The sequence below is a fragment of the Pseudoliparis swirei genome, chromosome 12 (genome assembly GCF_029220125.1).
Source record: "Pseudoliparis swirei isolate HS2019 ecotype Mariana Trench chromosome 12, NWPU_hadal_v1, whole genome shotgun sequence".
Lineage (NCBI taxonomy): Eukaryota > Metazoa > Chordata > Actinopteri > Perciformes > Liparidae > Pseudoliparis > Pseudoliparis swirei.
In genome coordinates, this window is record NC_079399.1 from 17,398,248 (window position 1) to 17,412,635 (window position 14,388).

Here is a 14,388-nt window from a genome sequence, read left to right on the forward strand (position 1 = left end):
AGATTTGCTGAAAGCTCGCTGCCGAATGGGCCGACCGTCGCTTCGTGTTCCTGTTCACCTCGAGGGGATTTCAACCAACTAAATCTGGGGAAATCTAGACATGAATTCGGGATATCTTGTTTGTGCCAGTAAAGGTCAATCATCCAGGGAGAAGGAATGTGACCAGTATAATTATTAGACTGTGTTGAGTGTTGTTCATGTTATTGTCTATTGTTGCACCACCCGCCATGACAAGTTCCTGATATGTGAAAACATACAAGGCAATAAAAGGTTGTGATTTTGAGAATATACGGTTGTTTGTTGCGTCTGGTGTGTCGACTGTACCTCGGTCCGACTGCTCAAACTCGTTTTTTTCCGGCTCTTTTTCTTCCGCATCGTGTTTTTGTCGTATTGCTGTTTTGTTTCTCAGTTATTTCCTCTTTGGACACGAGACGTTTCATCATAGTTCAACTCAACGCAAGAGGGAACAAAAGCAGTCTTGCACACGTCAGCTCCTCCTCAGGTTTATGTCCACCAAATGGGCTTTCTGGGCCCTGAAACGTCCTGCACATTTAACAAGCTGCATGATATTAACATTAAGGGACTTCTGGGAAACACGCTGCTGGTCTTTCAAGCCTTGGGAAATAAGTGCAAAGATACTTTGACATAAAGGCCGTTAAACTTTTAAAAAACAGGGTTTCAGCGTAAGAGTACGAGAATGTTAAGCCCCCTTTCGAATACTCAAACCTTTCATGTCTGAATAAGCACCCGGGTCACGTTGACGTCAACGCCACGACTGCAATCTTGTTTGGTCAGACCCGGAACATCTAAGCATCGCTTCCAACATGACACGCATCTGAATTGAATGCCATCCAATGAACATAAAGATTACAGCAGCAGAAGCAGAGAGAGAGAGAAAGATGTGTGCTTTATAAGATCGCCGTCGTAAATGTAATATCCCAGTGGAGGTTGAGGGTAAATACAATGACAACTTCTCTTGAAGAGTTTTTAAGTGTCTACCCATTATCTCACACAGTGAGGCGGTGTTGACATCTCCTTGGCATTTCTGGCTGAGGGAGAACATGATTGGCTGCTTGTGAGCAGGTTTTTTTCATTTCCGCCTTGCATTCGTGTGTTCAGTTCATTCAGGTGTTGAAATATATATATACGGCAGGGGTTCCCAAACTTCACACCAAAGGCATTGCGCATTTTTCAAACGTCAATGCACAGACGCCAAAGGTTGCGAATGACACACATGTTCACCGGGCGGCGCGAATGATGCGAATAGAGAAGCGAAGCGGCAGTTATTCAGACGCAGTCGGTGAAGGTCTCCGCGCTGTTGTGAATCTACGGGTGATGTCATGAACCCAAACACGAGAATAAAGCAGAGCCAGTGGTTATCGATTCTACGATGGATGGCGGAACTGATAACCGTTTCCACAGAATAAAACCAAGAAGATAAGCCACGCCCCCCTCGAATATTCGCTACGTTTTTGGTGTGAACGCAGCATAACAAGAACATCTGGGCGTCTCGCTTTCACTCTGCTAACGAAGCCTTTAATGGCTGCTGCTCCGTCGGTGCAGACACTCGTGCAGTTTACCCACTGACGTCGTCCTTGTCCAAGATATTCTGTCGTGACCCGAAAACATTTCCTCGCCTGTATTTTTTCCTGGCAATGCATTGCAAAATAGGAAGTGGTCTCTGACGGCGTCTCCGTCCACAAAACGCACATCGGCCAAGCGTCGAGCGTGTCCACTGATGTCAGTCAAATGTCCCACGGATGCGTATCTTTTCCAAAATAACGCTTTCGATGTCTGCAGACATGTCACCAATACAATTGTGTATTCTGAGAGCGTGACTTCAGCTTCCCCGTTAGCCGCGTCGGGGCCGAGCGTCTCGCTCACAATGGCTTCGCAGGCAGGTAGTAATGATGCCTCGGCCGCGGTGTGAGGGCTTCGTCACGCTCGATCCCAGGAATCTTTTCTTTTCTTTTGTGCGCCTGACACATCAGCTCGTGTTTCCACGAGATCATAAATACTGTGTTTGATGTGTTGAGGACTTCGACGAGAAGTGAAACAAAGACACACTTTGGGAGAACACGTCCTGCTCAAAGACAGAGAGGGAGCTGTGATTACAGGGACAAACGGGACGGAGAAAAAAAGGGCGACGCTCATACAGACCAGACGACACTAGAATAGAATGGAAAAGAATAGAAATAGAGTAACAACCTCTCCGTCAGTTTCCATGGCAACAAGCTCTGTTGGTGGGATCATGGTGCAAGAGTCTCAGCAGGAGAGAGTTCAACAGAGGGAGTGTGTGAACATATCTGTGTGTGTGTGTGTGTGGCGTGTGTGTGTGTGTGTGTGTGTGTGTGGGCGTGGGTGTGTGTGTATGTTAAAAGCATATGGACATACTGTACGTGGCGAATGCTACATGCGCAGACACATACATTATACATCGGTGTTCATCTGCTGACGAGTGTTTCTGAGATGCAGTGAAAGAAACAGGGATGGGCGAGCCGGGAAATTGAGTCAGAAAAACAGGAAAGGGAAGGAGATGGGGACAGCAGGGAAGAGGAGGATTGATGAAGGTAGCGGCAATAAAGGCTGATGGGTGAAGAGGCGCGTGTACCTTCTGGTATTGATCTTTGGAGGCCAAAACTTCCTCCAGCTGCTGCTTTGTGTCGGCGTAGATGGTGGAGCGGTACACCGTCCCGACATCGTTCCCCTGTCGCATCCCTGAACACACACACACACACAAAGAGGAATTTCAAGACCTTCGGATGTCAGCCGACCTTGAGTTGCCTTCGTGCTCCTCCGTTCTCGGAGGCGACATCGCTGAAACAGCTGACAGGATTTTCCAAAAATATAACGTGTCTGAACTGTTTTTTTCTTTTTTTCCTGTGAACTGATCATCTCGTCACATTTTCCTTTCAGCGCTTCAACGTCAGCTCGTCAGCCTCGTTAACCACGATGTCCGGTTCCGCTCGAGTGGTGCGGCAACCGAGCTGGCAGCGCCGCTGAATCATTCTGTCAATCCCACGCCGTGGTCCAAAGCGAAATATTTTTGAGACAGGATGAATCCTAATGACGTCAGTGACCTGCGGACTTTTGATCTGGTTTTGATCTTGTTGCTCCCGTCACATTATAAACGAGCACGTGACGAAAAAGCATCTGAAAGTTCGGCTCAGTGTTGCCACTAACAGAGCCCGTCTAGATACACGCTTTCCGTAATTAGCATGTAGCATGTAGCATGTAGAATGTTCAATTGCAAACAAACTGTTAACTAACATTGTAACATATGGAAGTTTTTTTAATGGAACTTTTAGCACGGTAACATTTTAACAACATTTTCAACACTTTTCTCCCATGTTTTTGTGTTAAATGAGAACAATAATGTTTCAAATTGATCCAGTATTGAGCGAGAGAGCTGCAGTTTCCCCACAGGGGTCACAACGTTCTTCATAGGCACATATTCATATTGTTCATCTCTAAAAACAAACTCTTTATTCTCCTTAAAAGGGTTCAGTCGTGACTGGGAGGGCGTACCTTGAGTCGGGTTGTGGTTTTCCCAGAACACTTTGAGCAGGCTGGAGAAGCTGATCTGCTCCGGGTGGAAGACGACTCTCACCACCTCGGCGTGGCCCGTCATACCTGCAGAGCACAACTTCTGTGAGTTCACTAGACACAAGAGGTCAAACTTAGGGTTCAACGGAGAGATCTATTCTCTAACCACTCGGACCACTGTGGATTTGATCACAAACATTTGGGGTCCTTCCAAGTCACAGCTTCTAAACATCTTTCACCTGTCAAGTAAAGGTGCAACATGTAGAACGTGTACTACCACATTGTATGAAAATGGATAAAACCCCTTTCTTTAGGTTAAATATAAACGAGATTGGTTGTGGAGCATCATCTTTGGTATATCTGATCGACAATGGGGCATTTGGGTTAACATAATCGCATCGGGGTAGTTTATTAGTTATATAGGATACATTTTGTGTTGATTGTTATGGAGGCGCTGTAAGTGCCCTACTCCTTTTTGGAAATGTAATCTTTATTTACGATAATGAGAATTTGTATATCGAGAGTTTGCTCTATATTGACTGTTTATTTTATTTCACTGTTATTCTTGTTTTGTCTCTTGAATCTATAAATAAATCTTGCGGTGGACAAAACACTCTCAAAAAGGTCCAGAACGATCTGACGAGACGACGTGACTCAGCTGAAAGCTCGGGAACAAGTGATCATCCCGACTGGCCCGCCAACCCGTTTTCCCCGCCTCTAAACGTAACCGTCGATCTTGAAATACTTGTGGAAAAAAACATTGCGCAATGTGCTTGAACAGACCCGAGCAGTCTGAAGCGGATGAGAACGTTCCGCCCAACAAGCGATCGCTCCTGCAGACAGGCTGACGGCAGCTGGTGTCGGTAATGCACCGTGACCCATTGCGCCGCACCTCATCCTCCTCCCGTCTCCCATTCCACCTCCACTCCCATCGCTCTCTGTCTCTTATTACTTTTTTAATATCAGGAGTTATGGATTTCCACGGTAGATATTGGCGAACAGAGACAAAGCAGCGGTCGATATTAAATGAATGCCTCACCAGGACAATCTCGCAGGAATATATCCATTTTGGAATAGATGGGAAATAAAGCAGTGGCTGGAAGTCGGAAACAGAGAGTTGTTGTCCACACTGTGTACGTTAAACTGTAAACATAATAACAACATTCTCATGATGTCACTATGAAAAGTGGTATCTTAATGCACTGAGAGCAAATACAATTACATTGAAAGAAACAACAATAAAGACAGTGGTGGAATGTAAGAAAATACCTTTTTTTTTAAAATACTGGACTTAAAGTTACTCTTTAAATAGTGCTGTGGACCAGAGTCCCTTTAAAGAACGTCTCATTGTACTGGAGCAGTCTGGAGGTCTTCCTCACTCACTCATGGGTCCTCTTTCATCATTGCAACGTTGACAAAAGAGATTAAAAAGTTTTAAATGCTAAATGTTGCCACAACCAGCCATGTGGCAAATGAAATACAGTGGACAATTCAATACAAACAAAAGTACTGTTTGACTAAAGGATTTAGTAAAAGGAAGAATACCAATTTGAGATCACATATTGACGTGTCATACCCAGCCTTAATGCTGGCAGTAGAGCGTTTCAGCACAAAGCTATTATTAAATCACAAGTATCCATCCTTCATTTTACTTCCTGCTAAATGACACTGCTGGTCCACTCCTAGAAGTTATACAAATATTTGCCTTACATTGTATTTATAATAGATTATGTTCCTTGGTAAAGCTGAAGAAGAAACAATTTGTTTGTAATATTGTAATTTTTTTATATTAGCAGCCAGAAGTTAACATATTATTCTGACTGTCGAGGAAGATGGCTTTAAGACAAGAAAAAAGAGTGTGAGCGTTGTTGTTTTTTTAATCTAGTAAATACATATTTTCGATCAGAAAAAAAGGTGCAAATTTAAATCCCCACAGTTCAAACCTCACATTAATCCGAGTACAAATATTTAACCAAACATGAATATTTTTGGTCTCTCCTGAAGTGTGTTGTCTTGTCACCGCTCCGCCAAAAATATTATTTTGTTTACAAACAACAAACGTCCCTCTTTTTGTTCTTAGAGAGAGTCTGTCTGCTTCTCCTCTGCAGCAGACGAGTTACGGATTAAGACCAGAGGTTCATAAAAGGTAGAGCAGTTGATGAAAGACAAATCAAACTCACATATTCGTGTGTTATAAATATACGTATTATAAAAGGCATGCAGATGAATATTTATTTCCTTTTTTGTTTTGTTTCCTTGATTTGGATTTCTTATCTTCTTGTTAACGATAAGAAGAAGAAGGTACTCGACATCTTCATTAAAGCACAATCAGAAGTTTCACTGCAGGAAAAACTGCAAAAATCTTTTTACAAAAAGTTAAATTCAAAAGCGATGTAGCTTGGATTGTATAATATACATTAGCCAAGTGACTGTGACAAAACATGTGCCTTGTAAAGATGTGCTAAAGTACAGAAAGTATCTGCAGTGGTACCTTGTTAAATATACTATTTTAATGCAAAGTTTAAAAGAAAATGCAGGTCTTAAAATGAAAGTGCTAATATCTCTTAAATGTCTGTGAGGACAAAATAAATGCAGGCTGGCAGACTTTTGGTCTTATTCCGATTGAAGTAAACCGAACAATAAAAGTTAGAGCTGGAGTTCGGAAAGTGCATAACATCCTCCACCACGACTCCAAAACTCAGCCGGCAAATTGACCTGTGAGTTTTGTGAACGGCTTCCCGCTCGGCAAAGAATACCCCGTGACAGATAAGCCGAGAGCTCATCCGGCGTTCTCGAGCGATTCTGATGGATTTACGTGCTTTTTTTAAACCAGATTTAACGAACCGGCACGCAAGAGAAATGCAAGAGAAGCGGATGCTTCCTGGATTGATGGGTTCCTCATGCAACTAAAGATATTTTGTCAATAATTAAGGTAATCACTTAGCCTATAAATAGATTTCTAAATGCGAATCCCGATTGTTACTGTCACATCTTAAAATTGTGAGCTTCAATGTGGACCTATATCGTATGGGAACGCCCGGAAAACATCCCAATGAAAAAGAGACAGGGAGGCGAGGCCTGGGGATGGATTCACTCTGCACTGGCTGGCTGGAGGAAATCACTGGGCGGGCTGGACACGCATCACAAAGAAATATGCACACACACACACACACACAATCAGCTCAGAGTGGTCAGGCTTCAGGAGCTGCCTTATCCATGCCCCAGTATAATAGGGCCTGGGGGAAATGATTCACTACTCCCATTGTCGGCCTCGTTTTCCACAGTCCATTGATTCTCAGTAGACAACGCGCTGCCCAGTGCACTCTGTGTGTGTGTGTGTGTGTGTGTGAGCGCACAAGTGTGCAGAAGCTACCTGTGCAGACTTCCCTGTAGGTGGGGTTAGGTGTGCATCCTCCCGCGTAGCCCACTTGGGTGGAATAAACCCCTTTTTGTTTCCAAAACTTCCTCTCGGCTCCCCAGAAGCAGCCCATGCCTACGAGAGAAGAAACACACAACTTCTCGTCAGACAGCAGAACTTCAACCTCCCAGTCGCTTTTAACGGATCAGACAAACACGGCCTCGAGTCAGAGCTGCAGCGGTCGGTCAATCGGCTCCTATTTCCATTCCTATTATTTCTTTTTGTGTCATATATGATGGCACATTTAATATCTTCAGGTTGTTTAGTGAATTAAATATGTTCTCATGGCCTGTGAGAAACATTTCATTGACTAAAATCAGGGTTTCCCCAAATTTATTTCTGGGGACCCATTAAAAAAAATAAAAGTAGGCCTTATCAATAAATCATAGGGGGAGCCTAATTGAGCGTAAATGATCGTTCCCGACCATCAGCGGTGTTATTGAGAACATATGCACATGTGAAATACTTCATAAACAAGAGGCAAAATTGATGCATTCAAGGGGCATCGACGGGCTCTCGTATTTCTTTAGCTTAGCCTGTGATGAAAGGTCATTTAACTCTCTCAGTACATGTGAGGTCATTCAGTACCTGTAACAGTTTAGCTCCACACCTTCCTTTTTGTATTAGTTGTTTTCATCCTGTCACTATCATGTCATTCCAGATCCTGCTTCCATCTCGTCAGTCCAACTCCCCTCACCTGCCTCTGATCACTCCCTCGTTAGTCCCTCATTACCTTCACCTGGTCCTCACGCCCTTCTCACCTGCAGCCCATCCCCTCATTAGTCCCTCACTATTTAGCTCCCTCACTTCCACTTGTCCTCTGCCAGATTGTCTTGTGTTTTTCCGACCAAGCCCTCGAGCGTTCCATAGTTTGATTATTCTGTCTGTTCCGATCTTGACGACGCTTTCAGTAAAGAATCTTTATTTGAATTATCTGAGTCGTGCATTTGGGTCCACCCTAATCCCGTCGTGACAGTACCAGGAGGACCAACACCTGCATTGTGTGTGTGTTTTTGCCGAGAAGACACTCACCAAATACAACCGTCTCCGTCCCCTCCGGAAAAGGTGGAACGGTCCTGCTGCCGCTCGCATGGTGTTTGGCTGCATGAGGAACAGACGAGAGACGGAGTGACACAAATAAAAAGGCACGCACACGTCAGACAGAAGCACCCGAGCCTCGCACACGAGTCCAAAGAGATTGACGGAGGGGGAACGTGAGAGACGTGTCTTTCTGATTTCGCCGTGCTCCACCTGCAGGGGCTGCTCATCAATTCCCGCAACGCGATCGCTGTAAGACACGCGCGACGCGGTGGCGTCCTCGGATCTTTTGCTTCGGCAAAAAGAAGAAGAACACCGAGAGTTCAGACGTATTATCGGCAAGATGTACTTGAAGCACAGGAAGTACTCATTATGCAGGCTCCCTTCACACGGTGTTATATTATCAAAGAATATTCGGGTTTTTAGCACTAATGAACGCATGTAAAAACATTTGTTATGTTGCAGCTGAGCTGCCAACCTTTCAGTGTACGTGTGGTTTTGTTCCGATGTATTCTGAAGTGATTTCCCCTGTCCTTTAAAAAAAAAATTGTTAAAACAGCTCGCCGTATGGACAATACATATTTCAAATGAAAACCTACATTTTTCATAACACTACACCAGCAAAAAAAAAAGAAGAAATACTGTGCTGAATTCAACTGAGACACACACACACACACAGTGACCGACTTAAACAGTGGCGAGCAGCAACTTCATAGCAGCTACATTCACTCTAATCAACACAGCCAGAGGTGCACCAGGACCCATTTGAGGCCAACAAGCCACCTGGCTGAGCTAACGCGCATTAGCGTTAGCATGCCGGAGGCTGTGCATAAGTACGTGCGTGTGTGTGTGTGTGTGTGTGTGTGCATATGGCTTTCTGTACAATGCTGTGGGGGGAGGGAGATGGATTAAAATAAATGGGATGGAGTAGAATAAGAATGAACCCAACATCTGGATCGCCCCTCCTCCTCTTTACACTCTCCCCCTTACACACACACACGTGCACACAGCACAGTTCATGCATGGAAGCATATTTGTTGTGTGGCACAGCATGCCTATAGACAAAAGCAGCCAGATGGATATTGCCAACCAATCAGTTGTCCTCCAAACAAACAAACACACACACACACACACAAATCACGATTCGTGAGGCAGACTTCATCTTGTCAATCAGCAGTATAGATTCTGCATTCTCTATTTACTGATCATTTAAACTTGACACACACACACACACACCACCTGAAGCCGTCCTTGTTTGTCTAATTACACCAGCAGCCTTTCATCCAGACGTCAGTCCGACTGTCTGACAGACTGACGGACATCTTCAGAGACACGTTCTCGTCTCTCTCTGCATTCCGAGGAGGAGGAAGGATGCCTCCGTCCTGATTGGTTGGGTGCAGCAGCTCTTCACCTCCATCCCTTTACGGTCCCGGCTGTACATTTTGCCTCCCGTCACACAGTATTCCTGTTGTAGGTTCCGTCAGCTTGTGCACAACATTTGCTTTTGATCCAAAACATTACGTTTATATTGAATGAGCCTGAATATTAAATAAAGCAAAAAACGAAATTAAGTATATTGCAGTATACATTAGAGTTAGAGGTTACAGTCAAAGAGAGGAAATACATATAATAACAATAAATGACATAAAATACATGGGAATAAAATGAAAATGAAATTCAAGATAATGCTGAGAGCAACATTAAAGCAATAGCATTGCTTTATTTTTAATGCTGTTTTTATTTTTTATTTGGTTTCATGTTGTATAATAACTATGTGGTTCTTGACCGTATATTGAATGGTTCTCCTCAATTGGCTGATCATAACGTCAATATGATCACACGCTGGGAGTCACATTCTATTCTATTCTATATTTCTAAATGAAAATGTGAGATCCTGCTACTTTGTACTGGTAAAGATACTCTTCCTCTTCCTCATCCTCCTCCTCCCCTCACATTATCTTCTGTGTGTGTAAGTAATGGCTGCCTTTGGGGACCAGCGAAGGCATGTTCATTACTGGCCACACACACACGCACACATGCACACGCACACTACTCATTAGTATTCTGTCTGGATTTATTGTCTTTCCCCACTGACATTTACATTTAAATGGTTTATTTCTCAGTGTGCGTATATATATATAGATATATATCTATCTATATCTATATATATAGATAGATATATACACACACATACACCTACAATGACGCGCACAAACACACAGATTCAAAATAAAACAAAAGCTGGAGGCAGATGATGCAGATCATCTATCTACCATCTTCTTTTCCCACTGTACCTCTACAAACGCAGACGTGCTCCGAGATGTAACGCTGTTCTCCACTAATAAGTGTCACGCACACACACACACACACACAGGCACACACACAGGCACACACACACCCCTCCAGTTCATTCTGGAATGATCAAAATGACTGTGCGGGAAAAAGTTTTTGGTTGTCAAAGTTTCCTGCACAAGACTCGCTGTCTGGCTTTAATTCAGCAGAGAGACCTGAACGTGTGCGAGTGCCCCCACGCAAACCGATGCGGCAAGAGCGTTTACATTTTAGAGTCGTCCTGCACCACAGAATGGGAAGAGCTCTCTCAAATTAGGGTATTTCTGTGAGCGTGTTGAAACTGACCCGTTAGGGCGGGACACATTGCACCTCCATCATTCTTATTGGCAGTTGAAGACGTGTGACCTTGCTAGAGGTCAACCTGCAACCGCAGCAGAGGTCTTATCAGCAGCATCTCGCAGACGCTTTAAGGATGGAGCGGGAGCCTGGAAGGTTATTGGCTTAGCTTTTAAAAAATTGTTAAACAACAACACAAGCTGGAATGTGAAAGTCTCTGGGTTTTGTCATACACTGACTGAATAAAGTAGAAAGATAATCACCTAAAAAACAACAACACAGGCTTAGACGAGGAATACATTATTTCCCAAACACAGCAACATAAAGTGATAGAAATAAATACCTTTTCAAAAACATTCATTTATATTATTCAGTTATCTTATCCTTCACACACACACACATCCTGTGAATACAGACGCATTTTTCTGGAAAGTAATTATTCCGTGCTGCTCTCCTTTGCAACGCCTGTTCTCATCGTCGCCTTTATCTCAGTGGATGTGATACCAAAGCATCTTGTTGGTTAATTGAAATATTTTTGTGTGAGGTTGGATGAAAAAATATGCGTCTGTGTCTGCATGTGTGTGTGTGTGTGTGTGTGTGTGTGTGTGAGAGAGAGAGAGACTCTGTATACTGCGCAGCATCGTTCAACCTTGCACAAAAACATTAAGGATGTGCATCGAGAAACACACAAAATAGCTTGTTTGCAGGTTGTGTCCGTTTATTTCCACGACATTAAAGGCCTCTTTCTGACTGGCTTTTCTGTTATTTCGGCAGTAGAGAGCAGCGAACGAGGTTAGGAGGCACTTCAGGGCACTTCACATCAAACAGCGAGCCGCTTTGTTTTTTTGGGTACAAATGTGTGCGCGTGTGTGTGCGTGCGTGCGTGTGTGTGTGCGAGCAGCCAGCCTGCCTCCCAGCCTCTTACGCAGCTCCCAAAATCCTGTCACAATGATAAGCCTGATCACAGAGCAGGCCTATATCCATGGTGACATCTGCGACACACACACACACACACACACACACACACTCCATTAGTGCTGCTCTATTTCAGTTCAGGCCAACATGCTCACGTGAATGCTTGCAGAGCAGCTTCAAAATCAGCTTTAAAAAATAGGTTGGCGTTTAAGTAATTGTTGTATAATGACTATATATATATATATATATATATATATATACAGTGTATCATATATATATATATACACACATATATATGTATATATATATAAATCATTGTTGTATAATGACTATATATACAGTGTATCATATATATATACACACCCACATATTATATATATATATATATATATATATATATATATGATACACTGTATGTTTACATCAGCCTTTGGATGCTGAATAAATTCTGTAGAGAAAGTTTGACTACATTTTGCCGATCTAGGATGAGGCAGAAGATAAAGTATCTTTCCGTCACCCAGCACACGAGGCTGGCTGCGATGCTGAGTCAGGCTCCTGCGTCACAGCCAACTTACTGCACTTCTTTAACTGAACTTGTTGTCCTTCCACTGTGCACTAGAAGCATAATAAAGAAGCACATATACAGGAGGCGTTCAGGCACAGTATTGCCTGTGGGTTATCTGTGTTTTGACAGCGCTCGGAGCCCAATACACAAAGCCAGTCGCTGTTAACGGGAAAGAAAGAAAAACAGACTTGAATTGTAGAACAAACGCTTTGAGACAAGCTCCAAAGTGCAGTGAGGAAATACGACACTGTACACAATACGTTTAATTTCATTATATCTAGACAGCAGTTGTGTGCCACAATGTTAAGGCTCTGAATATTGTATATTGCTCCTTTAAGTAACCAAAGGTTCAGAAGCCCTGCCCCAAACTACAAGGATGCACATAGTGATCGCTACATCACGCTATCAATCAATCTGTCTGCAAATGTTTCCGAGGAATAAATCAATGATTGTGTCTGTAAATTGCCAGAAAATAGTTTTTAAAAAATAAAAATAATCCCCGATTAACCTTGAAATGGGTCAATATGACATAGAGTGATTAAATTAATCTGTGCGTCACAGCAATTATTTTTAATTTCAGCACCAGTTTTTTTCTGATCAGACATCAGACAAACTGTTACATCTGTTTGCTTTGAAGAGACTCGTTTTTTATCTTTATTTTGGATTAAATATTTGTTATACAACTCTACTAATTGAATGAAATTCTGAATAGGATGAATCAATAAAAAATAAATAATTTTCTGATAATATACATCGACCCAATGATACAACGCATGTTCAGTGCTAATCTGAAAAATATATATAAACTGCTAGAGTATATATATATATATATTATACTCTAGCAGTATATATACTGTAGCAATATATATATATATATATATATATTGCTACAGTATGTATATGCTTGAGTATATATATATATATATATTATACTCTAGCAGTATATATACAGTATGTATATGCTAGAGTATATATATGTGCTGCTCTGTGGGGCTCTAACAAATGCTAACGCTAGCATGCTAACATCCTCACAATGGTTAGTTTGGAGGGCATTCCCACCTCAGTTACTCGCTTCTCTCTTCCTCCATGCTGAAAATTAAAAGGCCAAGACACCAGACCTGGGCCTCCCGATGCACCCCCCCCCCCCCCCACACACACACACACATCCCCCGCATCCCCCTCTCCAGGGCTCCCCCTTTTCCTCCCCCCTGGAGCTCCAGACCTGACAGTGATGAATGAAACATAGCAGCTAATGTCTGGCTCGTGGATATTGGACACACACACACAGACACACACACACACAGGCACACAGAAAAGATTGCCTTAACTGCACTGCAATTAAATCTACAAAGTGCCCCCCGCCCCCCACTCCTCCTCCTCCTCCTGTGTCTCTCTCACTCTCTCTGATTGCCTGCATGGTTTCTCCTTCTTCCTCCTGCTTCCCCCTTTCTTATCAGCCTTCCCTTTCACGTCTCCCTCCTCCACCCATCTCTCCTTCTCCACTTCTTTCTTCCCGCGACAGCATTGCCCCCCTCCCTCCCTCCCTCCCTCTCTCTGTGTGAGCCGCTCAATCAGCTACTCTGATTGCCATCATCGTTTTTATTACTGCCCATCATCACGACCATCAGTGTTGATCCTCATTGTTCTGCCGCTGACAGCCTCGAGGAAGACGTGTCCTCGCTTCGGGATATATATATATTTATATATATATATATTAAAGAAAGGGGTTTATGTTGGAAAAACAAACTGCTTTCATGGGCTCCAATGGGCTTTGGACACAATGGCCAAGGCTGCTGTGAAGGAGATGCTTCCACTTGTGTGAAATGAGGTGGAAACAATAAATGCGAGCCTTTAAAAATGATGAAGGCCCATGCTGGACTGAGATGGTCTTCCCCCAGGAAGTTGTGTCTGCGTCGCAGACGTTAAAATGAGAGTTTATGTGCGCACGTTCTCTCTCGACTTGGGTCCGTTTGGATCTGGTCTGTTGAGACGGGGTGTGACTGCCCTCACTGCCCTCGGGTCTCCTTTCTGAAAATCAATCACCACGCCTTTTAGGATCTCCCCAGGTCCCTTTTAGGTCTGGTCCCAAATGTCGGCTCCCAAAAGACCTCAAAGCAACTTCAAAACCGAGCTGGTGAGGAGGTCCTGCTTTTACCCCGATCCTTATAATAACCTGCTGATTAAGTCCATGACGAGGGCGATTTGTTTACATACCGTGACATTGCGATACGCTTCTGGATTATTTTGAAACCATCTTTTGAATCCCATCCTGAAGCAT

General features: G+C 43.4%; 1 protein-coding gene across 2 annotated transcripts in view; it reads right to left on the reverse strand.

The window, feature by feature from the left end:
• The window catches only part of msraa (methionine sulfoxide reductase Aa), a 30,583-nt gene that overhangs the window by 8,720 nt on the left and 7,475 nt on the right, over positions 1 to 14,388 (reverse strand). Inside the window, exons 2-5 of one of the 2 annotated variants that reach the window (XM_056427963.1) lie at positions 7,997 to 8,068; positions 6,920 to 7,039; positions 3,529 to 3,633; positions 2,612 to 2,718 (exon numbers count right to left, since the gene is read on the reverse strand). In XM_056427963.1, coding sequence (XP_056283938.1) covers positions 2,612 to 2,718; positions 3,529 to 3,633; positions 6,920 to 7,039; positions 7,997 to 8,068 — 404 coding nt within the window. The remainder of the gene's footprint in view (positions 1 to 2,611; positions 2,719 to 3,528; positions 3,634 to 6,919; positions 7,040 to 7,996; positions 8,069 to 14,388) is intronic. The other variant, XM_056427964.1, reaches the window with a different exon arrangement.